The 26,518-nt window shown below is 36.2% G+C and overlaps 1 protein-coding gene across 5 annotated transcripts in view; it reads left to right on the forward strand.

The window, feature by feature from the left end:
* CTNNA3 (catenin alpha 3) overlaps window positions 1-26,518 on the forward strand; it is a 1,641,479-nt gene that overhangs the window by 48,783 nt on the left and 1,566,178 nt on the right. For 3 of the 5 annotated variants that reach the window (XM_045783571.2, XM_087863076.1, XM_087863075.1), the window contains one exon: window positions 25,354-25,457. In XM_045783571.2, the coding sequence (XP_045639527.1) occupies window positions 25,359-25,457 (99 nt within the window). In that variant the 5' untranslated portion in view covers window positions 25,354-25,358. Of the gene's footprint in view, window positions 1-50; window positions 182-3,222; window positions 3,346-25,353; window positions 25,458-26,518 lie in introns of those variants that run through there. The other 2 variants (XM_087863077.1, XM_045783572.2) reach the window with 2 other exon arrangements.

Below are 26,518 nucleotides of genomic sequence, written 5' to 3' on the forward strand. Positions count from 1 at the left end.
CTAGGCTTGATTTTTCTCCTGAGCTTCAGGATTCTGCGTGTCAGCTGTTCACGGGACATAACCCATTTGCACATGCCTCTCAGACCTCAAACTCATCATACCTAATGTATGTCAGAGTCAGAGGTTGCTCATCGGTGTGAATATTATCGTTATGAGCCCACTGCAGCAGTTTAGGGAAATGGTAAGTAGTCTTCAGTATAAAAGGAAATATATTAAAAAAAACATAAAAATAAAATGAAATATAAAAAGTGTATTGAAAATTCAAATAGAACATAGAAGATATGGAGGCATTTTTGATAAAAGTAAGATTGATTATTTTTAAATAGTGTCTATTCACTAGTTATTCAGTGTCCTCCCACCCCATGCATTGTTGTTTACAAATTTTTTTAGCCACAAATAGAATTGAGACTAACAAGGCTTTTAGATGTAGCACCTGAGGAAACCAAAAATTGCTGAATGAAACATACTTCAGGACAGCCTGCGTCAGGAACCAAACTCACAGTTAGAAAGTAAAGTAGAATTAAGTAGTTAGATGAAAATAAAAAAGTTATTGGTATATTCTAAAATTGGATGTTTTTAGATTTTTTGGATGATTGGCAAAAAGGATAAGCAAATTATTTGCAAAATTGACTTTTCAGTTTTCTTATGGAGGCATATCTTGTAAGTTAATTTCAGAAATAATTCTAAGTCTTTTATATTATAGGGAATGGATCAGTTCCGAAAATTAAAGATACAAAATTTCTGGAAAGAATCCGTAGCAGTTGAAGAGATGTTATACTTTATTTCCAAATGTAAAAGATAATTTTTATGTGGCTACCATTAGTTATTATATGAGGAAAGAAACCGCCACATTCAGTTATTAAAAATGATTTTATAGAGTGAGGAACCAACACTTGCTTTCAGTATCAGAAATAGAATTTTCTTTTAAAGGAAAAGAAACTATAATTTCCTATTTCGAATCACCATTGAGGAAAAGAATGATTATTTCTTTTCTCTTTGGAAAATTTAATACTTGAGCATAAAGGATATATCATTAGTGGTAAGTCTGGGAGCATGAAAAGAGAGATCACTCTTTGAGCCTTCAGATATGTTTTATTTTTGCCAAGTTAATTTAGTAAACTTAATGTTTGTGATAACTTCAGAGAAGCATAGAAAATTTTTATCTTCAGTCAAGATAAATTTGTGGTAGTTAATGATTTTGGCTATTTAGACGGTTAAATCTTTATTTTTTAGAGTAAATCAGGCAAATCAATGTTCATGCTTTTCCAAACTGAAGTTGTAAAATGAGGAATTTGTAGCTTGTATGAGGACCTTGTTAGTCATAACATTGTATGCTCATGAGAAATATAATAATGCTGTAAAAACAGGAACCCTGTCTTCTAAAATTAACCTGTAGCTCGTAATATATAATGGACAAATAGCAAATACCAGACAAAGCATTTAGAAAATATTAAAGTTTACAAATGTATATGTAATTTTGAAGAGAAATTATTTTGTATTTTAATACAAAATATATTTGTTTTCTTTTGTTTGTTTTGGATTTTCTTCCTTCCTCCCTCCTTCTTTTCTTTTTTTTTCTTTTCTTTTCTCTTCTTTCTTTCTTTCTTTCTTTCTTTCTTTCTTTCTTTCTTTCTTTCTTTCTTTCTTTCTTTCTTTCAGATTTTATTTATTTGTCAGAGCACAAGCGAACACAAGCAGGGGGAGCTGCAAGCAGAGGGAGAAGCAGGCTCCCCACTGAGCAAGGAGTCCGATATGGGACTCCATTCCAGGACCTTGGGATCATGCATGACCCGAGCCCAAGGCAGACGTTTAACTGACTGAGCCACCCAGGTGTCCCTGTGTTGGATTTTCTAACGGAACTTGGAATCTTTATGTAGGGTTTTTGTTTCTTTGTTTGCTTCTTTCGCCCCCAGAAAAATCTAGGGATGTGGAAAGTCATTTTGATTATTGAACCAATTCTGCTACTTCTTAGCCTTTCTTTCACTACCAATGAGGATGCATCTGATTGAGCTGATAGAGGACGAAATAATGGTAGACTTTGTCACAGATGACAAGTATTAAACATTACTATGGACTATATGAAAGTCAAATTTATATTGGCAAAACAAAATGGGACTTTTCTAAACACATTTAATAAGGAAGGTTGAGATGGTGTGTCCCAGTTTGTAGTTCAAGTATAAAAATAAATGTCATTGGATGCAATACTGTGGGCTTTCAGAATCAAATGGTACCCTCTGCTGGTTAAATTAGGGATTGCGTTTGAAAAGGAGTAGCTTTTTTTTTTTCCCAGTAGGGCTGATTGCTATAGAAAAGGATTGAGCAGTGCAGAGTATTGTGAAATAATATAGTAAAAATTATATATGTGAAGAGTGAAGCCAATGTATCACTTAAATAAATATTTTCTGAAGTGAAACTAATATGGGAATATCCATAATTGAAATTTCCTAATCTTTTGGTCTACTTTTTTAAAAAAAAATTTTATTTACTTGAGAGACAGAGAGAGAGAGAGAAAGAAAAAGCAGGGGCAGGGGCAGATGGAGAAGGAGAGAGAAGCAGAGTCCCCACTGAGCAGAGAGCCTGACCTGGGACTTAGTCCCAGGAGCCTGGGATCATGACCTGGGCCAAAATCAGACACTTAACCGACTGAACCACCCAAGTGCCCCTGTTGATCTATTTTTCAACCACAGAAGTAGGTCATAGGGAAGGAACACAGCAAGGAACAAACTATTCGGCTCTCCTACGGCTGTTTCTGATAGCAATTCTGATCTTTAATTTACTTTTTCATCAGTTAAATTACTTTTGTAATGTGATTGGCAAATATCTAGAGGTAAGATTAGAACTACTTTTCTCCAGGTACCCTGACTTAATTTTGGTTTAAAATAATTGGAATATTCTTAAGTAATTTAGAAGTTTGATGAGTTCATCCTATAACATGCCTGTTTCACATTTTTCTTTCAACGTTTTGAAGTCTTAAAGCCACTTTGGAATTTACAACGTTTGGGAACATAATGTACACAGAAGTTATGTTTAAAAGCTGATACTGGGCAATATATCATTATTTCACTGCAAATTTGAAAAATGTAATTTTAAGTCTGATTCTACTGTTTGATGTTGCTCTTCATAGGCATATTGCTTTAAGAGCACCCATCCCCCCTGTCTGCTTGAGCCACTGTGTCCTGTCAGTCATCCTGAAATACACTAGGGTGCTTGTCAGGCTGTTTGCTTACAGATGCATCATAAGCCAAATTGTGAGCCGTAATAGTGGCACTGAATTTCTAAGTACAAGAAATTGCTTAGACAATTGATTTAGTATCTGTATATGGGCAATACTCTGTCCTGCAGTAGGTGAGTGAAGTGTCAAACTTTTTAAGATCAAATTTTGCTGTGAAAGGCAAATCCTATAATTATAGATTATCTGTTGCTTGGTTAGATAACTTTGGGGGAAATAAAACGACATTATTTCTATAAAATGGGATGAATAGAAGCTACTATGCTGTGCATTTATTACTTTTATAACTAATTTTTCTTTTAAGAACACTAAACTCTAAACGACTTTATGAAAGCTCCAATTTTATAAATGTCTACTTTTTCGAATAGATTAGCAGGCATTTCAGATTTAGGTAAAAATGTGATTCTCTTACACATTTTTTTCTTTCACAACAATTCAGGCAGACTCAATTGAGCAGAGGCTCAATTCTGCTGTTTGGAGTGTTTATTAGTGATTCGTAAAATAGCGCTAAAACAAATGCTCATGTGCCAATGCCCAAGCTATAGTAGGGTGACATCAGAGCATTAAAAAATTCCTGCTGTGTAACTGAGCCATTACTATTTGAGTAACCATGTATGCAAGGAACTGGAAGCTTTACATTCTTTACACATTTAATTTGTGTGGCAAGCAGTTTCTTTTTCTGTGCAAACAATTGAATTTCTGTCATGGGCCTCTAAACTTAAATTGTGCATGGATGCTTTTCCTGTATTTTTGTATGCAGCCGTAAGGATCTTCAAAGAAAGCATTGATAAAAGCAAAAACGAAGGAACTTAGATTTCGATAGTTCCGTGTTCAATACGGTAGAGAATAGTTAAGAGGTAGCAAGGAGTTAAAGTTTTAAGGCTTTATCTAATGTAAACAAGAAGAGATTGCTTTTGCAGATACATGGAATGATTATTTATTTATTCCTTCTTCTAGAAAGGATTAAGGTGACTTACAAGGCTATATGAAACTCAGGATAGCACAAATTAAAAGTGGAATGAAAGAAGAAAGGAAAACAAGCATGAGAATATAAACAGAGTCAGGAATGAGGCAAAAAGTGCAGCAGTTTTGACTATGGGTTTATGACACTAGTGTATTACAGATAGATGGGAGAGAAAATTCAGGGTTACAGAAATCTTTCGCGGGTATTTCATGCAAACCAGCTGTCTTCCTTACTGCAGGTGGCAGTTCGGAGTGAGGAGAGTATGTTGGACAGTGAATATTAAATACACTTTAAATGTCACTTGTGTTTTGGTGGAAAAAAAAGTGGAGAACTGCTGCCTTTTTAACCCCCACACTGATTTATGTGGGCTTGTGTGGCTCCAAGTTTTCTAGGAGCAGAAAAAGATTCAGTCTGTCACTTGATGTTTAGTGTTTTAGAAACAACAAGAATTTATCTAAATAAGGTAAAATATTTACATATTAAAATAGACATAATCAAGCCAGTGTTTAAACTAAAATATATTTGGCAATTTTGTGTGAATCTATGAATCTTGTCCTGGTATTTTTTTAAAATAGATTATTATAAATGAGATTAGCTACTTTCAGTCTTTCAATTTAGTGATAAATTTAACTTGAATTTCAACTTATGTTAGGTCAAATTAATTGGATCCATCTAACTGGGAAATAAGTTTTGATTAGGAGGAGGGAGTTCAGAGACAGGACTTTTTAAATGTTCTTTGATCTTTAAATACTCAAAATACAACACTGTGTTGGAGACTCTGGGCTCCGTACTGCACACCATACTAAACCCAGCTTGTGTAAAAAGAAAATAAATAAAAATAAACCCAGCTTGTGTAAGTGAATAAGGTTGCAAACTCATTGCTTTCACCCAGGAGTATTGAAAAAGCACAGTAGTGTAGCAGTTAAAATTTTGCTAAGTATCTTTACTGATATCATCGGAAATCAAATTACCATGTTGAGTCACGGACAATCATTGGGCTCCCTTTTTAAAAATTCTCTTGTTAAAAATAAGATCAATAAGAAATGATAACTTTTTTAAAGGGCAGTGAAAAAACAAAGAAAATAGTCAAAGCTTTTGTTTTTATAGTTTTGTACTGTAAACACATATGCAGTTTGAATTTAAGTTCTCTCAAAAAAAATTATGAATCATACACATAACATATCAGGTACACAGGATGACATTGAGGATAAACTGGACAACAAACACGCTGGCAAGCTGCAAAGCAAATATTATTAGGAAGTTAAATAGGGTCGGGGTGCCTGGGTGGCTCAGTCGTTTAAGCGTCCAGCTCTTGGTTTCAGCTCAGGTGATAACAGGGTTGTGAGATCGGGCCTGGTGTCGGGTTCTGTGCTCAGCGTGGAGTCTGCTTGAGATTCTCTCTCCCTCTGCCTCTCCCGCTTGTGTTCTCTCTCTCTCAAATCAATCAATCAATCAATCAATCAATCAATACTGTTTTAAAAAAAGAAAGTTAAATAGGGTTAAGGCATCAAATTGAATGATGTATGAGAGAGGTCAAGAATGTCCTGTGTTAATCATACAACTTACTTTTGTATGATTCTTTCACTTAGCATAATGCCCCTGAGAAATATTCATGTTGTTGCCTTTATCAGTAGTTTACTTTTTTCTTGCATGAAGTGTGGTGGGATGATTGTATTACAAAATTGCTTATTCATTCATTGATGGAAATGTGAGTTTTCAAGTTTTTGACTATCATGAATAAGGCCAACCTGAATATTTGTGTATAGGTCTCTGTGTGGACATATACTTTCATTCCTCTTGGGTAAATATCTAAGGAGTGAAATTGCTAGGTCATATGTGGGTATACGTTTAACTTTGTAGGAAAGTACCAGTTTTTGTTTTCACTAGCAGTGTGTGAGCTTTCCAGCTGCTTCTCCTCTTTGCTGGTTTGGGTATTGGTAGTCTTTAATTTTAGTCATTCTAGTAGGGGTGTAGTGGTATATATTGTGGGTTTAATTTGCATTTCTCTAGTAACTAATGATAGTGAGCATTTTTCATGTGCTTAATTACCATCCATATATCATCTTTGGTGAAGTGTCTTTTCAAATGTTTTGTCCATTTTAAGAAATTGAATTGTTTTTCATGTAATTATTGGTTTCTAAGGATTCTCTATATTTTCTGGATACAAGATCTTTATCATATATGTTTTAAAAATACTGTGACTCAGTCCATGGCTTGCCTTTTCATTTTCTTAACATGGTCTTTCAAAGAGCAAAAGTTTTAAATTTTGTTGAAGTCCAGGTTATCAATATATTTTTTTATGAATCATGCTTTTTGTTGTTGTGACTAAAAAAACCTTTCCCTAACCCAAGGTTACAAAGGTTTTTTCTTATGTTTTCTTTAAGAAGTTTGATAGCTTTGTCTTATCTCTAGCTCTATGATCTATTTCAAGTAAATTTTTGTATCTGGTGTGAGGAAAGGGTTGAGGTTCTTGTTTAATGTGTGATGTCCAATTATTTCAGCATCATTTGTTGAAAAAACTGTCTTTTCTCCAATGAGCTACCTTCCACTTCTGTTGAAAATAAATTGTCCATGTTAATATTATGTCTAATAGATGAGGATTTAAGAAAACATAATCATATTGTCATGCCCAATAAAATGAACAGATATTAATATTATCAAATAGACTGCCCAATTTTAACTGTTTAAAAATGTTTTTTTGTAGTTGGATTTTGCAATCAGAATTCAAAATTGACATGTTTTGTGTGGTTGTTAATAATGCATAACTTTTAATTTGTAACAGTTTTCCCTCTTTTCCATGTCCTCTATGAGTTGAAGAAATCAAGTCATTTTGTCTTACAGTATTTCTCACATTCTGGATTTGGATGATGTCACTTAACACATTCCTCCTTCCAGTAAAGTGGTAGTTAGATCTACACAAGGCTCGAGTAGATTTAGTTTTTTTTTTAAAGATATTTATTTATTTATTTGACAGGGAGAGAGACAGCCAGCGAGAGAGGGAACACAAGCAGGAGGAGTGGGAGAGGAAGAAGCAGGCTCCCAGCAGAGGAGCCTGATGTGGGGCTCGATCCCAGAATGCCGGGATCACGCCCTGAGCCGAAGGCAGACGCTTAACAACTGAGCCACCCAGGCGCCCCTCGATTAGATTTAGTTTTAACTCTTTTGGCAAAAATACTGTATAGATGATGGGGTGTACTTCCCATTGTGTCATGTCAGGAAGCACAGAGTCTGGATTGTGTCACTTTTGGTGACATTAAGTTTGATCAGCACGGTCAGGCTCTGTAAACCTGATTCTCAAATTTCCCTATTAATCATTCACCTAATGATTTTAGTTTTTATTGATGATCATTTTCTAGATCTACGATTTTTTAAGGGTTGTAAATGGGGATTTTAGTATTTTGTAATTCTTCATTAGTTTTATTGGTTGGGATTATTCTATAAAGAATTTTATTTTATTTTATTTTATTTTATTTTGTTTTGTTTTGTTTTATTTTATTTTTGTAAAAGATTTTATTTGACAGAGAGAGAGAGACAGCCAGCGAGAGAGGGAACACAAGCAGGGGGAGTGGGAGAGGAAGAAGCAGGCTCATAGCAGAGGAGCCTGATGTGGGGCTCGATCCCATAACGCTGGGATCACGCCCTGCTTCAGTTTGGTATGTTTTATGTTTCTAGGAATTTATCCATTTCTTCTAGGTTGTCCAATTTGTTGGCATATAATTTTTGATAATATTTTGTTATAATTGTTTGTATTTCTGTGGTTGGTTGTTATTTCTTTAATTTGTGATTTGTTCGTTTGAGTCCTCTTTCTTTCTTTCTTTCTTTCTTTCTTTCTTTCTTTCTTTCTTTCTTTTTTAAGTCTGGCCAACAGTTTATCAATTTTGTTGATCTTGAAAAGAACCAGCTCCTGGTTTCACTGATCTGTTAATTTTTTTTTTTTTTTTAGTTTTTATAACATTTATTTTTAGTTTCTATATCATTTTAGTTTCTATATCATTTATTTTATTATTTCCTTTCTTCTGCTGGTTTTTGGTTTTGTTTGTTGTTTTCTAGTTCCTTTAGGTGTAAGATTAGGTTATTGGAGATTTTTCGTATTTCTTGAGGTAGGCCTGTATTGCTATTAACTTCCCTCTTAGAGTGTTTTTGCTGCATCCTAAAGATTTTGGATTGTGTTTTCATTTTCATTTGTTTCCCTTGTAGTTTTTAATTTTTTCTTTGATTTCCTGGTTGACTCATTCATTGTTTAGTAGTATGATATTTAACCTCCATGTATTTGTAGTCTTTCCAGATTTTTTCTTATGGTTCATTTCTAGTTTCATAGCATTGTGTTCAGAAAAGATGCATGGTATGAGTTTGATCTTTTTGAATTGGTTGAGATTTGTTTTATGGGCCTAAAAAGTGATCCGTTCTAGAGAATGTTCCATGTGCAATTGAAAAGAATGTGTATTCTGCTGTTTTATGATGGAATGTTCTGAATATATCTGTTAAATCCATCTGGTCCAGGGTGTCATTCAAAGCCATTTTTTCCTTGTTGATTTTGGATGATCTGTCCATTGATGTAAGTGGGGTATAAAGTACCCTACGATTGTTATATTAATATTGATTATTTCCTTTACATTTGTTATTGTTTTATATATTTGGGTGCTTCCATGTTGGATGCATAAATATTTACAATTGCTGTATCTTCTTGTTGGATTGTCCCCTTTATTACTATACAGTGTCCTTTCTTCTTTGTCTCTTGTTACAGTCTTTGTTTTAAAGTCTATTTTGTCTGATGTAAGTATTACTACCCTGGCTTTCTTTTGACATCCATTTAGCATGGTAAATGTTTCTCCATCCCTTCACTTTCAATGGCTGGACAGCTTTTTATATGCTTAAGGGATTTTTGCATATTTTTCCTTGAATGAGAAATTATTTTAAATTGCCACCCAACTTTAAATAATATCTATTGATTCTTTGCTCTGAGAGATGAGGAAAGAAGAGTGTTTGAGTTTTTCCATCTTTTTTGATGTGTGATTTTGCTAGTCTGTCCACCATGTTCCCAAACTGTGCTCTCAGTTCATATATATTGAATGCTTTTGTTAATTTTATCTTTGTAATGTTTTATTTTTTGCTCCCATTTTTTCTTTAGTTCTTTTATCTTGTTTTTCGTTCCCTTACAGTGAGAGATAGTCTTAAATAGACTCCGTGCTGAGCACATAGCCTGACGCAGGGCTCGATCTCCCAACCCTGAGATCATGATCTGAACTGAAACCAAGAGTCAGACGCTTAACTGACTGCACTACCCAGGTGCCCCCAGGTGTAACTATTTCACTGAACTCTTCCTCTGTTTCTAATTTTTATTCATATGAATCTTTTGGTTCCTCTCCTTTTTTATTTTATACTTTTTATGTAAAGTTTTCATCACTTATCTTTGTATACCACCAGTCATTTACTGAAGAACAGTATAAGGTGTGTAAGTTGAGATAATAGCAATTTTTAATCCATTTGTGGTATTGAATGCTTTCTCACCAAAGTTATTTCCTTTGCTTTCAGGATTAGTTTTCTTTCATTGCTTGGTGCTCAAAACTCAGTATGCTTCATGGCAAAGTCCTTTAAGTCCAGGCTATCAGCATTGTGAACTGGTGGTTCAATATTTCTTCTTTCCTTCACTGTGCTGGATCTCTAACAGTTCCCTTGGCTAGGTGGGCTTAGTCATAGACAGTTAGAAATGGCATGTTCATGCTAATCCTACCCTACCATTCTTGTGTTTCTGTAGTCTCAAATGGGGATATCCCCCTTTGATGCCATGTCTATCCATGCCCTACATCTTAATACTCTAATCAAAGGATGCATGGACAGGAATTTCAGTGTTTTGGCACTTTTAGGGAAAATTATTTACCACTGAGATGTGTATAGGCTTTCACCTGCCTTTTTTTTTTTTTTTAATTTGGTCAAGATTTCACTGTATTTCTTTCTTTGTAATTTGGGGGTAATGACAAAGTTAGTCACTAAAGTTAGTGGTTCTAACTTTAAATTTTTTTTGTCTTCTATTAGTTTTGATGGAAGGAAGTGATATAAACATGTATTTACTCCACCATATAGTATAAGAAATCCCAGAAGATGGTAGGATGATGATGATTCTCTTAGAGATCTGTATAGGGTACAGAGATAAGACAGCACTGCTTCCTTCTCTCATGACTCTGTGTGTGTGTGTGTGTGTGTGTGTGTGTGTGTGTGTAGATGTAAAGAGGGTTGTTTGAGTTGGAATGATGAACAAGCATTTGTTGAGTGGCTTTTGGAGAGGGGCGCTCTAGGCAGAGGGAGTGTGGTGAATAGAAGTCTAGGAGCATAAAATAGTCCATTCAGGGAACTTCATATTCTTTCACATGAATGGAGTACAGGGAAGAGGAGGATCAAAGAGGGGGAGAAAGCTAGAGACAGAATAGACCAAGTTTCCTTAAGTCATTCAGTAGAACCTGAATTTTATTGTGTCAAAATGGAGAATCATTGAGTGTTTCAAGCAGGGGTTTAGTGTAACATTATCTTATTTTATATTAGAAAGATGACTTCGGGAATAATTTGAAGGATGAATGGGAGGTTGTGAAAAACTAGAAGGGGGACCAGCTAGGGTATCATTACAAAGTCTAAATAAGTCTAAAGAGGGTCTGAACTGAGGTAGTAGTAATGGGAATGGAGAGAACATGGATAATATAAGAGGAGGTAAAGGGATAGAAGCAATATGAACTTTTCTACTAATCTGATACGAAGACAGAGGCAGAAGGAAAGAAAATATTCTAGGATGATGTTCATGGTGCTGGTTTGGGTGCCTAACTGTATGGTGAAGTCATTAATCTAGATGAGAAGTGAAGATGGTTACAACAGATTTTGGGGAAAAGATCATGAGTTCAGTTTTGAGATGCCTGTGAGATGGCCCAGTGGTCAATGCATGTGGGAGCTCTGAACCTCAGGTGAGAGATCTGGACTGTAGAATCTGAGGTTCTAAGTTGAACTGAAACTCTAGGATAAGATTACTCAGAGAAAACAATGTAATGTGAGCAATGAATAGAATGTAAGGGGTTGAACTTTAGGGTAAGACCCTTCTTTAACAGGAGGTAGTAGATAAGCTGGAGCCAGCAAAAGATACAGGGAAAGAATGCTAGAAGGGTAGAAAGTGGTGTTTGGAAGCCAGAGGAGAAAGTCTTGTATGTCTTACAGAGAAAATACTGAGCATGTGGGAGAAATAGTTAAATAGGGTTAATAGATATATGGGCACAGTTCCTGGAGAAAAGTAGCTGTAAAATAGTGAACGTGGGTGGTTAAGTTGAAAGATTCTGGCACAGACTTTTAAAAACTCTGTTAAAGGAATATGGAAAAAGTGGAAATAAGGAGGCTAGGAAGGAGCTGAAGTTTTTATTTATTTATTTATTGAATTTTTATTTTTTTAAAAGATTTTATTTATTTATTTGACAGAGAGAGAGACAGCCAGTGAGAGGGAACACAAGCAGGGGAGTGGGAGAGGAAGAAGCATGCTCCCCGCGGAGAAGGGAGCCTGATGCGGAGCTCAATCCCAGAGCCCTGGGATCAACAACTGAGCCACCCAGGCGCCCCGGAGCTGAAGTTTTTAAAATAGTTATATACTGTTTGTTTCCCCTAGTAGGTACATAGAAAAATGAATATAGTGTTTTCAGAGACTTTGGTCTCATTTTGTTTATTCTGATAAGCAGGCTCTTATTTATTTCTAGCTAATTAGAGAGCAAAAGCAAATGGGGATTTTTTTAGGTTCAAATTGAGGTTGACAAGAATTTTACTTTTTTCATTATTCTCTTTTTGTTCTCTGCCTTTCGAAAATAACATACCTTGGAGAATTCATATATATTTGAGCTGTCTTATAATATGGAGTGGAACTGACCCACAGGCCCACTGGACTTCCAGCAACAAAAGCCACTGTCACTTTCAAGGTGTCTATGAAGGACATGTTACTTCTGCCCTGCTTGCTTAAACTTGATGCCTTATAGCTGAAGGTTATTCTTGTTCTGGGTGATTCAATGAAAGCTTCTCTGAGGTCTCACATATTAGATTATCTTCTTAATTTCAATTGCACTAATTTAGTTCTTTGGCTTTTTAAATAATATGTAGGTAACCTTCATGCTGTGCTTATATGAGATGGGATCTCATAGTGTTTCAGTTCTGTTATAATTTTTATATGGTACAAAATGTCCTTAAGTTGAAAGGCATTACTATATAGAATAACCATGGGGCATTTCTGTCCTTTCTCTATAGCTGCAATTTTGAAAATGTGTGCCATTGTGAAGTATAGGGTGAGCTTTTAGTGTGAACTGGCATTTTATAAAAGATGTGTTATCAGGAGCAGGCTAATGAGGTCTTCATGTAAAATTTTTATATAGTGTTACTTTTCAGTTAAATCAGAAATTGAATTACAAGTTTTTGCTTTTTTTTTTTTTTTTTTCATTTTGGAGGGAGAATAAACTCGACTAGCCATTCACGGTGTAAAGGACATAGTATACGACTTAATATAAGTAGAAATTTGTTTTCCTTTGTTTTACTTCATATTAGTTAAGGCAGTCTTTTGGCTTTTTAAAAACCATTTTTGCAGCCCTCATCTTCATTGTATGTGCAAGGAAGTTTTATTTTGGTTACTATGGCTAGAGTAAGCAATTGTTTCAATCTAATTTAATTGTGCATGGGTGTTCTCATAAAGAATCCATAAAACTCATAATTTTTGGGGGGAAGCACTCAATTTGATCATTTTTCAAAGAGCATCAATAAGATTACTAGCCAGAGGTTTATTAAAGAGAACTTCAGATGCTTAAAGCTTGAATTACAGCATGCTAAAGATACTTACTTTTTATTACAAAATATAAATTGTTTTGTTCCGTTGAAACCCAGAGTTCTTGAAAGCTGAGGAAATAAAAAGTGCAGACTCTTGAGGATCCCAGATGTAGTACATTTAAGAACTGTAGACCTAACCCTGGAGCATACCTTTTATGCACCACTCTGGAATTGATTTCGAAGGGCTCAAGACCCTTTATGAGGTTGTCGTGCATTAGGACTTTTTTTCCCTAGGGTATTTAGGCATGTTGCTTTTCTAATTAATACATATGTAGGAAATATGCCTTAGAATTTGAAGTTAAAAGATCCAATAAAATGAGGCACCAGAGGGAAGCTTTATTTTAAATTCTTTTATTATGGCAACAAAGAGTGAAAGCATACTTGAATAATAATTAAAGCTCTATAGATAAAAGAAATATGTTTATCCTAAATGTAGACAAGTAGACTTTGCTTTCCTACTGAAAAGGGGATAAAATAATATCAACTAATATTTGTTGAGCCCTTGCTAGGTGTCAGAGATATTGGCAAAGTTATGGCTTTTATATGAATTTTCCTTAATCTTCAAGATCCCTTTGAGGAGGGTACTCTTATTATTCTCATTTTACAGACAAGGAAACTGTTATTTAGGGAAAGTTAGTAATTTGTCTAAAGTCACCAATGAGCAGGGAACAGAACCTAGATTCTCACCTAGGCAGTCTAGCTTCAAAGCCAGTGCTCTTAATTACTGAGATCCAGTAGTGAGGACATGCAGGAGAATTTAAGAACTCTTGTTAACAGGAGCAACTGTGGCTCAGTTGGTTGAGCGTCTGACTCTTGATCTCAGGGTCATGAGTTTGAGCCATGCATGGGGCTCCACGCTGGACATGGAGCCTACTTAAAAAAAAAAAACAAAAAAAAACCTTATAGCAGACAGGGGAGGGCAGCAGGATGTCTGTAGTTCTGCTGAGAGGATGCCTGTAGTCCTGCTGAGAGGCTAAGTGAGGCTGAAACCTAGCCCCCCCTCTGCTGGGCAAACTGTGGGCCTTCCTGCTAACACCTGCAGGGCTGTGTCTACCCAGAGGGTGGCACCTTTTTCTAATTTATTTACTCAGAAGAGGATATTTTTCTAATTTACTGAAAGGCAAATCTTAATTCTGTATTCCTCTTCTGAGTACCACCGCATTTATTTCCCTTCGTTCCCAACATACTTTGACTCTGACCTGCCTCGTCCTAGTCGGCTTGTTCCCTTGATGGCTGTGTTCTATCCACCTCTGTGTTAACAACTCTGAAATTTATATTTTCATCCCTGATTTCTCTCCCAAATTTTGCTCGTGTATTTTTAACTGCCTACTTAACATCTTTACTTGGATGTGTAACATGCATCTCAACTTATCCTGTCTCAAACTGGCCTCTTCATTTTCCTGTTCTTCCTGCAGCCGTGCCCACTACAGTTAAATGGTAACTCCAGTCTTCCAGTTGCTGCAGACTGGGAAACTTAAAGATATCTTGAATTCTCTTTTTCCTATGTCCAGTCTGTCGGGAATTCCTGTGGGCTCAATTGACAAAATATATCTGCAATCTGATCACTTCTGTCCACTTCACTGGCACCATCCAGGTCTAAGGTACTACAGGAGCCTCCCAACGGTGTCCCTGCTTCTGCTCTTGCCCCTCAAACTTCATTTTATTGGTCAGAGTGATCTTTCCAAAATATAAACCAGATCATGTTTCTCTAGTACTCAAATGTCTGCTGTATTTTCCATGTGGTTCGACATGATCTGTAGCCACCCACCTTCAACCCCATCCCTTTCTGATCTCTTTTACTATGTGCTTTGTAGCTCATTCTACCCCACTTACACTGGCCTCCTTGCTGTTCTGCTAATATGCCAACACTCTCCTGCCTCAAGTTTTTGCTGTTATCTCTGCCTGGAGTGCTCTGCTTCCAGGTATCTGCTTGGCTAATTTCCTCACCATTTCCAGTCTGCTCAAATGTCCTCAGTGAAGCTAATCTTGATCTTATTTAATACTTCAGTCTGCTTCCAATGTCTCTTCCACTGAATTCTGCTTACTCTGTTCTTTTTCTTTTCTTCTTCTTTTTTAATAGTATATGTCCTTTTCTAATGTGCTAACAATTTTCTTTTTATTATATTTATTGTTTATGGTCTCCCTCTACCCTCTGACTGCTGTAAAGTAGAAACTCAATAAATACAAGTTGAACGAATGAATAAATGAATAAATGAATGACGCCCTGTAGTCTAGGGGTGCCACACCATTGCTGTTATAGCTGAGGAAAAGGCTAGGCAGAAGAGCTTATACTTATTATTGATCTCCAAATAAATGTGTGGAAGGTATTTGTAAAGTGTAGGAAGAACATCTGAAAAGAAAGAAACCCAACTATTTCTCCATCATATATATTAGGCAATTGCTTGATTTTACTGACTCTCTGACAAACCTGAGATCGTTTTGTTTACCCAGTGAGTAAAGATGTGTGTACTTCTTTCTCAGTGAGCCAAATAAGCCAGAAATGATGACATTGGAACCCATAGGGGTGGGATAGGGGTGGGGAGGGAGGTGGGCTTGGAAAACAGGTGTGTATAGAGATTATAGTGGAAATTTTTTATTATAGTTGTCCTCTTTCCATTTTATTTCACTCTAGCCAAGATAGTTGTATAAAGTCAACTGTGATAATATTGTGCAGCAAATCCCGTGTGTCCCCTTTCCTTTTCTCTACTTAAACTTGTTTATTTTGATATATATATATATATATATATATATATATATATATATATAAATATACATATTCTTTTTTGTCACTTACATTTGGTTCCAATCCTTCACATTATTCCGAACTACATTATGCTAACCCTTCTGAAAGGGGGGTGTGCTGAGAAGGGAAAATGAAGCTTACAGAGTTTTGCTATCCACTCAAGATAAATTTTTTAAAAGGATTTTATTTACTTGAGAGCAAGCAAGAGAGAGAGCACGAGCAGGGAGAGGGGCAGAGGAAGAGGGAGAAGCAGGCTCTATGCTGAGCAGAGATCCTTACATGGGGCTCCGACCCAGGACCCTGGATCATGACCTGAGCTGAAGGCAGATGCTTAACTGACTGAGCCACCTAGGCGCCCCTCAAGATAAATATCTGATGACAAAATAAATGCTCTCTTTTATGACATTATTTCGGGAGTAGGAAACGTTTCACTAGTTGCTCATTAGATAAGAATATTTGTGGTGATGGTTGTGATCGGTACCTTGTAAAAAATTTCTCCTTTGTATTTCACTAAATAGAGTTTCACTAAATGAGATCTCATGAAGTCCAAAGCTACTTTTGGTAGGAGACTTGTTGACATAATCAAACACTTTAAACTTGAGGAAAAGAAACCCATTTGCAGATAAAACCATCAAAGGTGTGTGTGTGTGTGTGTGTGCATGTGTGTGTGTGTGTGCATGTGTGTGTGTGTTAGTGTTATGACAATAATTAGAGCATAGAAAAACCATGTTAATAGATACTATGCACTGTAATTACCCAGAGAAAATCACATGGGAAAAGGAAAGGTCAATAATTAATAAATAATAATAAATATAGGTACCTAAAAAGATACAAATTAAATACAATATCATAGATAGCAATAAATCCTGAATTGAATGTTTCTATTTTGTTTTTTGAATATTTAAGATTTTATTTATTTTCTCATGAGTCTAATGTTGAACGTTCACAAATAATTTTAATAAAAGTAGAAAAATATACATATGGTGAATATATACTCTTGCATGGAAACCCATAAACTTAAGAAAAGAGTAATAGAACATTTGGATGAGGGAAAAAAAGAGAGGAAAAGAGAACTGGTATTGTTGCAGACGCTTATTATGTGACTAATTTTCCTGCTACAGATTAAAAAAAAAAAACTGTTACAGTAACAGTGAGATGATACATTTTGAAAATTTCAAGAAGTCTTCTCTTAAAATTAGAACAACTGGTAATTTTTTTACCCTACCTCAGGGTTAAATGCATTTTAGAAGATTAAGGGAAATGAAAGAAGTAAATCTGATTAATAAGAACTTCTTGATATGGAACGCTAGAAAGTCTAGGCAGGCCTATTTTTAACCTAGTGAACTGAGTGAAGGTATAAACGGAGGCCTGCATACCGCGCTTATTTGTGTAAAAGTTACAAATCAAGCTAACAAGTTGCTACAGTAGGTTCTATCTTCCTATCTTTCTACCTTGAGAAAAACTCCTTCAAAATGACCTGGGTGACAAGATTTGGACTTAGAATTCTTGGATTCCTTGAAGTTTCTTGTTAGAATGAGGGGGTGGATGGGGAGCTCACTCCTGCCCCTGATATGTGGTGTGCCCCCTTCTCTTTCCACTTCTGGCTCTGCTTTGCATCTGAGCAGCCTCAAGCATGTACAAGTGGACAATCCGAACTGCACATACAAACTCCATCAAACTCAAAATTTTTGGGAGGAAGCTGCCTCTTGGCTACCTCTCGGCTACCTCTCAAGTGTAGGGATGGACATGTTGAGTCATTTATTTTTGGTAGGATAGATTCTAGGAACAGGCTGGCATAGGCCCTGGACATAGGTTTGGGCTGCTTGAGCAGAGAGGTGGGGTACTGGATATCCTGAGCATGTCAGAAAGGGGAGTGTGGGTTCTGGGAGGGCATATTACCTTGGTCCCATGGACTCTTCCAGAACATAAGGATGCAGGGTGGGGCAGCTCTTGTCCAAGTCTATGGACAGTACTGGTTTGGGAGAAATTGACTGTTCTATTGTAGAGGTGACAATTGTAAATAAAACATTGTTAGACACAGTTACACATGTGTCCTCGATGTTAAGAGAAGCAAATTTCAGAAATTTTAGATTAATGGTAAGTATGATTTTAAGGGACTGTATATGACCAAAGAGAAATTTGATGACTTAGAAATGAAGAAAGAAGAGAGTCAGCTGGGCCTTGGCTTTACTACTTTTTCTTTCACCAGAATCTAGGGTAGTGCTTCATAAATAATCATTTAACAATAACATGAATGGCCCCAAATCCTAGTGTTTCTGTGTAAAGAGCACGCACTGGAAAAGAATATGGATCAAAGATGGGAAGAGGGACATATTACTTAAGGCAAATAAAAGAGGATGGCTGAACTAGGAAATATAATGTTGAGAAGGCTAAAGCAATTCTCATTTGCTAGGGTTGGAAGGAATGCTGAAGGAAAGAAAAAAGGACTTCCAAAGTTGTAGACTGAGAGAAAAAGAAATAAAAAGCATAAGGAAGAATACGTACTGTGCATGAGTCAAATGATGTGAGATTAGCAGCTGATAGATAATACATATAAGCTGTGATACTGTGATGTCACGTGGGCAAGATGGAACAAAGACTGATACCAGGGAATTGAATTAAGTGGAAGAGGCAGGTCTGTTAGAATTTGTATTAAAATATAGATACTTCTGTGCTGGTACTATCTATGATATCTCTGGAACTGTATGAGAAAATGACCATAGCAGTTGTCTGTGGGAGAGAAATTAGGTGGCCGGAGGACAGGGATGGGAGAGAGACTTGTTTTTAATCATATATGTTGTTGAACCTTGTATTACTTAATAAAATTTTTAATTAATTAAAAAAGAATTGAAACCCTAGATGATGAAAATAAAGGAGATAGCTTAGTCCCTTTAAATTGGTTGAATTATGTATCTTCTGAAAAAGTATATCCCTTAATTCTAAAATGATCTGCAAATGTGAGCACAGAACCTGGGAGTCACTAAGAAATAGCAGACCTGTCAGAAAGCAGAAAAAGGGCAAATACCCTTATTTTCAAAAAGGGTAAAAAGGTGGCCTCTAAAATTAGACTGGACTTCTGGGCACCAAACTAGGAAAACTGAAGAATTAAACTGTAAGTAAATGGCAGTAATTACTAGCATTCGGCATGGATTCTCCAGGAGTGAGTTATGTCAAACTAGATTTCTTTTTAAAATTGAATTCTTAAATAGGAAGGAAAGGATGTCCTTATTTCAATAAAACGTTAAAAAAATCCTTACATTTTTTTTTGACAAGATGAAAAAGTAGATTATTTCACAAAAAAGTGATTAATAACTGGTTGAAAAAGTCACATCTGCAGTGTTTATCATTTGATCATTATGTATCTGAAAAGATATTTCTAGTGGTATCAAAATCAGCCAATGCCTGGCTGTCATTGTTCAGTGACTTAACTGGAGACTATAGAATTCATACTGAACAGTTAATGGGTAAATAGAAAACTTGGAGGAAGTGTTAACATGTTGGATTCTCTAATATTAATTTTTGACTGGTGGGAACCAAAGTCCAGATTCTGCAGGATGAAATGTTAGGAGGAAAAAATAAAATTCTGCATTTAGGGGCAAAGAAATATTAATTGTCCAAATATATGATGTGGAGGTTTGAGTTTGCAGTAATCCTTGTGAAAAAGAATTGAACAATTTAGTTGAAAAGTGAGTATAAAGAGATTAATTAGATAAGTCTGATGACTCTGACATGGAATTTAATAATCTTAATGGAGAATAAACTGTCACCTTACAAACTGTTAGAAACTTTATTTTTTTAAAAGTAAATATTTTGTATTAGGGACTTTTCTGTAGGAAACATATATAGATGATTAAGTTTCTAAACCATCCCACAATAACATGTCAACTTATGTAGAAGGATTATAGGTTTACTAAGAGGAGACTGAGCTTCAGAATTTGGAGACAGGGGGTCATGTATTAACAGTAGGAAGAAGTAGGTGGAAAAGTTTTCTCTTTAATGTTTGTGAGGGAATGGTGGGTGAAATTTTCCGTTGACCTCTGTGTGCATCTCTCTGATCAAACATTCTTCTGCTGCCAGGATATGACTAGAATACAATGTGGTTTGTGCTATGAAAGTAACATATATGGGTGTCAGATGGAGAGTAATGAGCTAGTTCATATTAATGTATGATTGAATATGTGCACCCTGTGACCTCAGAGTTAGCTGCATTTAAAAATGAAATGCTTGTTAAATTAAGTGAATTTAAAATTGATATGAATTCAATTGCGAACAGGAAATAAAGTGGAATAAAGGAAATTCAGGTATTGTGGTTAAGATAGTGTGGGGAGAAGGGAAGGATCCACATGGGTGCATTTGCTCCGCCTTGAGGACTCTCCCTGGAGACATCTGTTACTGCTGTCAAGTCATTTGTTTTCCTCCCCTTGATTCTGAAAACTGGGTTTTAATCTAGTCTTCTTGTCTTCAAACTTGCACCTTTTCCACTTTATGAAATAGTCTCAATTGGAGAGAAGTCAAAAAGTGACATATTTCAATTCAACATAAGGAAGAACTTTATAAAAGTAATCCCAGGGGTGCCTGGGTGGCTCAGTCAGTTAAGCATCTGCCTTCAGCTCAGATCATGATCCCAGGGTCTTGGGATGGAGCCCCACATGGGGCTCCCTGCTTGGTGGAAGTCTGCTTGTCCTTTTCCCTCTGCTCCAGCCCCCTGCCCCTCCCTTCCTCTCCACTGATTCCTCTCCCACATGCTCTCTCCCCTCCTTGTGCTCTCTCCCTGGCTTGTGTGCTCACTCTCTCAAATAATGAAGAAAAAGTAACCCCAGAATCTAATGGTATAGTGAGTACTCATCATTTCTATTCATCCAAGTCCAGTACATTGTTGAAATGAAGGATGTCGTAGGAGTTATTCTTGAATTGTTTGAGAAGTGCTCCCTAACTCTATAATACCCTGGATTATAATACCCACAACCTAGTAGGATTTTTATTTTGGATTCACATTATGGTATTGCTATAAGAATTTGGTAACAGTTTGTCAGACTTTGACCTGGCTTTAACTTCATTTGCAAAATTACTGCCTGATCTCCAATCAATCAGGATTACTGAACAGGACAGATATAAAAGATCCAAAAGATTTTTATAAGAAACAGTCTTTATTCAAAGAAGAATCATTATATGTAGCCAAGGTTCTTCAAGGACTTGTTGGTATATTATTTTATAATTTTGCCATGAAAAAAATGAACTTCTCAATAACTTTCTTTGGCTTAATGCATATTAAAGACATGGTCACAGATTTAGAAGATACTTTGGCTGAATTAGGTTTGTCTTTTATCTCTTTGTTGAAGAACATTCTTCTAGCAGGATTATATATGATGTGGATAATTTTTATTATTCATTTTTTATTTCTTTGCCTCTAATTTCTGGTGCTCAACTTGGCTTTGAAAATCCATTGTGAATGAATTTCTGTGAAAGTACATGTTTTTAAAGGCTGTGAAAGTTCACTTCGCTCTTACTTCAGTTCACAACAGTGTACTCTACCTTTTGTCACTGATACGAAAAAACAAAGCAATGTCAGTGATCTTGACTTGATTTATATGTAGGATAGTACCTGTCATGAGAGGGGTAACAAATGAGCTCCTTTGTGAGTATTCATTTGATAGAACCCTATGGTTATGGAGACTGAAGGACATATTTTGTTGTATATATTGGCTCCAGACTATGCAGAAGTGTCATCATGGGAATATCCTATTTGTCAATTTAGATTTGCGTCTGTTAGAGGGAATTAAAGTGGTAGGTAGAATGACTGGAAAAAGTGAAAACCAAAACCCAAACCAAGCCAAACCAAAACAAAACATTTCAGTCCTAGAAATGTGTTTGAGAGAAACCATTTGGTAATAGTGATGGAGCCTTTCTTGAAACATATCTTCTATATTTCAGATGAATAGCTAAGAAGAGAGATTGTGTTTTTACTTTTAGAAAGGAAATAAAACCAGTGAAAAGGAAGAAAAACAAGGTAGTAAAGGCCTAAATCATTTGGCTTTGTATCTGTCTATATCTATCATCTATCTATCTATCTATCTATCTATCTATCTATCTATCTATCTATTATCTATCTTTATTTTAAACCCATGATTTTTAAAAGTAAGTTTTTAATTTTAATTCTAGTATAGTTAACATACAGTGTTATATTAGTTTCATGTGTACAGTATAGCGATTCAAGAATTGTATACATTGCTCAGTGCTCATCACAGTAAGTGTACTCTTAATCCTCTTCACCCATTTCACCCTTCCTCCCATCCATCTCCCTTCTGATGTACTTTATTTTAAATAAGTACCCTTAGTTTAAGTTATTTTTTTTTCAACAGGAACATTTTTTACTTGAAGCGTATTTGGAGTGCTTCATATATTTTTATATCATAGAATAATAGTAACTTATACTTTCATTTGAAAAGAAATTCAAACAATATTTTTTCACTTAATACAATTTGAATAATATTTTTTTCAAGGCAAAAATGTCTTTTAAAAAGTAAAAGAATTGTAGGCACTTTGTATGAGTGGTTTGTTGGTGGAGTTAAGAATAGACTGAAAACAGGACACACATGATTGTCTGAAAGGGGGCAAAGGTGCCCTGAACAGGCCATTTGGTTGTGTGTAGAAATGTGCTACCTATCAGAAAGTGTACACGCTCTCTGAAATCAACAATGTTGGTTTTTTTTTTTTTTAAGATTTTATTTATTTGAGAGAGAGAGAATGAGAGAGAGAGCATGAAAAGGGGGAGCGTCATGGGGAGAAGCAGACTCCCTGCTGAGCAGGGAGCCCAATGCAGGACTCGATCTGGGGGCTCCAGGATCTTGACCTGAGCCAAGGGCAGTCACTTAACCAACTGAGCCACCCAGGTGCCCCTGTTGGTGGGTTTTATATAAAATTCGCAACATTTATAGTACAGTTGACCCTTGAACAATGTGGGGATTCAGGGCACTGACACCCCCCCCTTCCTGCACAGGTAAAAATTGGTGTATAACTTTTATAGTATTTGCCTCTGCTTAAAAAAAAAATTATGGGGGTGTCTGGGTGGCTCAGTCGGTTAAGTGTCCCACTTTTGATTTCAGCTCAGGTCATGATCTCAGGGTCGTGAGATTGAGCTCTGGGTAGGGTTCTGCACTGGGCGTGAAGCCTGCTTAAGATTGTCTCTCCCTCTCCCTCCAGCCCCCCAAAATAAAACCAAATAAAAAAAAATTACATTATTAATCTAAGAGTTCATCAAGATAAGAGTTAATTTTAGTTATAGGATGGTTTCATGTGTATGTCTCTCTCTGCATGTGATCAGGTGTATGGTGTGGAAAGGCTTTGGTAAAGCACTGACCTTTTCACTTACACATACCCGTAGAGATCATGATTATCTTTGGAATATATACAGTAACACATTTATGAATCTAGAAAAGGATCCACCAGAGTGGGAGAGATTGATGAGCAAAGAGATGCTGATTTTATGGAGTTAGGCCAATGGTCATTGACAAAGTCTAGGAGGAGAATGGGAATAGACTCAGGGGAAACAGTTGGGAGGGAACATGGGCCCTACCCTGAGACTCTGATATCCCTTGGAGTTGGAGGCAGGGGTATAGAAAAAAGAACAATCCTCTCTCCTAGGATCACTGGGATGGAAAGGAGTGTTGAAGGCATTGATTCTGGATAAGAGAAACACCATGAAAATGTGTTCTTTCCTCCTCCCTTTCCTTTTCCCACATATGTACTTGTGATAAAGTTTAATTTATAAATTAGGCACAGTAAGAGGTTTATAATAGTAACTAATAAAACAATTATAGCAATATACTGTAATGAAAGTTATATGGTATGGTGTCTCTTTTCTTTTCAAAATATCTTATTGTACTCAGTATCTTGTGGGATGTTAAACTGCCTATCTGTTGAGATGATGTGAGGTCAATGACCTAGGCATTGTGATGTAGCCCAGGCTTCCATTTATTTTCTGATGGTACGTCAGAAGGAAAATCATCTGTTTCTGGACTGGATCACAAGTGACCATGGGTAACTGAAGCCACAAAAAGCAAAGCTGTAGATAAGGGGGGACTATTGTAGTACTTCCTAATTATTTTTGTTTTCGTTTCCGTGGGTGCCATAGGGAATAACCGGATATTTTCTGAGGGTGCAATCTTATGTTCTCTTGCCTAAAAATATAGAAGAAAATGGGTAATATCTAAGTGGGAAGGTTTTTGCATTGATAGTAACACATGTTTCTGTGTATTATAAATTTGTTTATTTTTTTTATTTTTTTATTTTTTTATTTTTTTAAAGATTTTATTTATTTATTCGACAGAGATAGAGACAGCCAGCGAGAGAGGGAACACAAGCAGGGGGAGTGGGAGAGGAAGAAGCAGGCTCATAGCAGAAGAGCCTGATGTGGGGCTCGATCCCAGATCGCCGGGATCACGCCCTGAGCCGAAGGCAGACGCTTAACCGCTGTGCCACCCAGGCGCCCCTATAAATTTGTTTATTTTTAACAGACTAAGTTACATATAGGCGATACATGTTTCTTACTGCTTATCTCTGTGGGCCTTTAGTAAATACTTGATTGTGAATAAGGTAATACAAATTTGTGGACTTGGCAATTTGGGTAATAGATTTTATAGCCAATTTGTTAATTTGAATATATTATGATATATATGCCACATGTGGTCATTGAGATATTTGTGTGTTCTTATGCAAAAATCTCACTGATTTTAAGATTAATGTTAATGCCTTAAAGATGGCTTGTCATTTTTTTCTTATTTTGTCTTGCCCAAATATCAATCCCTTCTCTCTTTTTATAATAACTATGCCAATTTAAATTAGTTTATTTTCTGTATAGGAAAGTAAATTGCCCCCAACTTTCTTCTTCAATCAAAACCCTCAGACAGTTCCTCAAACAAATAGAGGTGTATCACATCTTCCAAAATCCTGCTTGGCTCCTCATCTGAGTCATCATTAAGAAGAATAAAGAAAATATGAGTGCTGGCTGCCTCAGTGCTATGATTTCTTGGAAGTCAGAGGACTTGCTGGCCATAAGATATGTTTCACCGACTTGACCATTCATTTTTACTTAAGACTCCTGGGGCGCCTGGGTAGCGCAGTCGTTAAAGCGTCTGCCTTCGGCTCAGGGCGTGATCCCGGCGTGCCGGGATCGAGTCCCACATCGGGCTCCTCTGCTGGGAGCCTGCTTCTTCCTCTCTCACTCCCCTGCTGTGTTCCCTCTCTCGCTGGCTGTCTCTCTGTCACATAAATAAATAAAATCTTTAAAAAAAAAAAAAAAAGACTCCTGAACAGATGCAAACCCACCCTGGGTTATTATTTTAGTCATGATCATACTAACATAGTTTAATTTGTTAGAGGATCTAAGCCCAGACTGCATGAACAGAGAACAGATGGGGAAGGAATCTCATTTCTCTGTTGATGGACCTGTCACCCTGGTCCTCTGAGGGCTACAGCTGATAACAGGAAGAGGGGCCGAATACAAATCTTATGTATTATATGATTTTCATTAGTGCTTCCCTTTAGAAAGTACTTTTATTTATTAATAGGTGTCTTTGTTTTTTTGCACAGGCAGCATGTCAGCTGAAACACCAATCACACTGAATATTGATCCTCAGGATCTGCAGGTCCAAACATTCACTGTAGAGAAGCTCCTGGAGCCACTCATAATCCAGGTATGAAGACCATGGAAATGATAATATGTAACGTCAGAAGAACTAAAAAATGGGAAAAGTAGATCATGAACCAAGGAAAGATTTGATTTTTATAGAGGGAATATGTCATCTAAAATTGCTTTTTAAAATACTGTTAAAATATTAAAAAATACATATTTAGTAACAATAGTAACTTTTGGAAAGCTCCCCCCTCCCCAATTCTCTTTTAAAAGCAACAGCTGTGGGGTGCCTGGGTGGCTGAGTTGGTTAAGTGTCCAACTCTTGATTTTGGCTTAGGTCATGATCTTGGCGCTGTGAGATTGAACCCTGTGGGGGTCTGTGCTTAGCACAGAGTCTACTTGTCTCCCTATCCCCACTTGTGTGTGCACTCTCTCTCTCTCAAATCAATAAATAAAATCTTAAAAAAAAAATAAAAGCAACAACCATAAAAATATGTATATACAGCTTTCAAAGTACCTTTATATAAAATCTCTTGTTTTATAGTCATGAAAACTGAGTGAGGCAGGCAGCATGGTTAAAACCATCCTTATTATATAGATGAAGAAATTGAGCCTAGAGAATTTCAGTGACTTGTCCTAAGGCACATGGTGGCTCATTTGTCAAATAGGAAATTATTTTTAAAATATCAAAATGTATGAGAAAAGCAGCTATTTAAGAAACTGTGTGATAAAGTCTGTCATAAAGTCAGTAATCCTTTCATAATATACATCATGATTCTCTGACTTATTATGCAAGTCCAGATTTTATTTATTGGAATTCTTAAAGCAGAGCTTGAAAAAAACTTATACTATGCTGTAGATCTAAATTTTTGTCCTTAACCCAAAATTTACGAGGGAACTTCCCTTAGGCTTACCATGCATTATACCTCCTAAGACAAATTATCCCTTTCTCTTTTTTCTATTTAAGTATAATTAACATACAGTGTTATATTAATTTTAGGTGTACATTGATTTAACAACTCTGTACATTTCTCGGTGCTCATTGTACTCTTAGTTCCGTTTATCTGTTTCACCCATCCCCTCCATGCTCCCTCTGGCAGCCACCAGTTTGTTCTCTGAATT

The sequence above is a fragment of the Ursus americanus genome, chromosome 6, assembly GCF_024610735.1.
Source record: "Ursus americanus isolate L20-20 chromosome 6, mUrsAme1.1.p, whole genome shotgun sequence".
NCBI classification, from domain to species: domain Eukaryota; kingdom Metazoa; phylum Chordata; class Mammalia; order Carnivora; family Ursidae; genus Ursus; species Ursus americanus.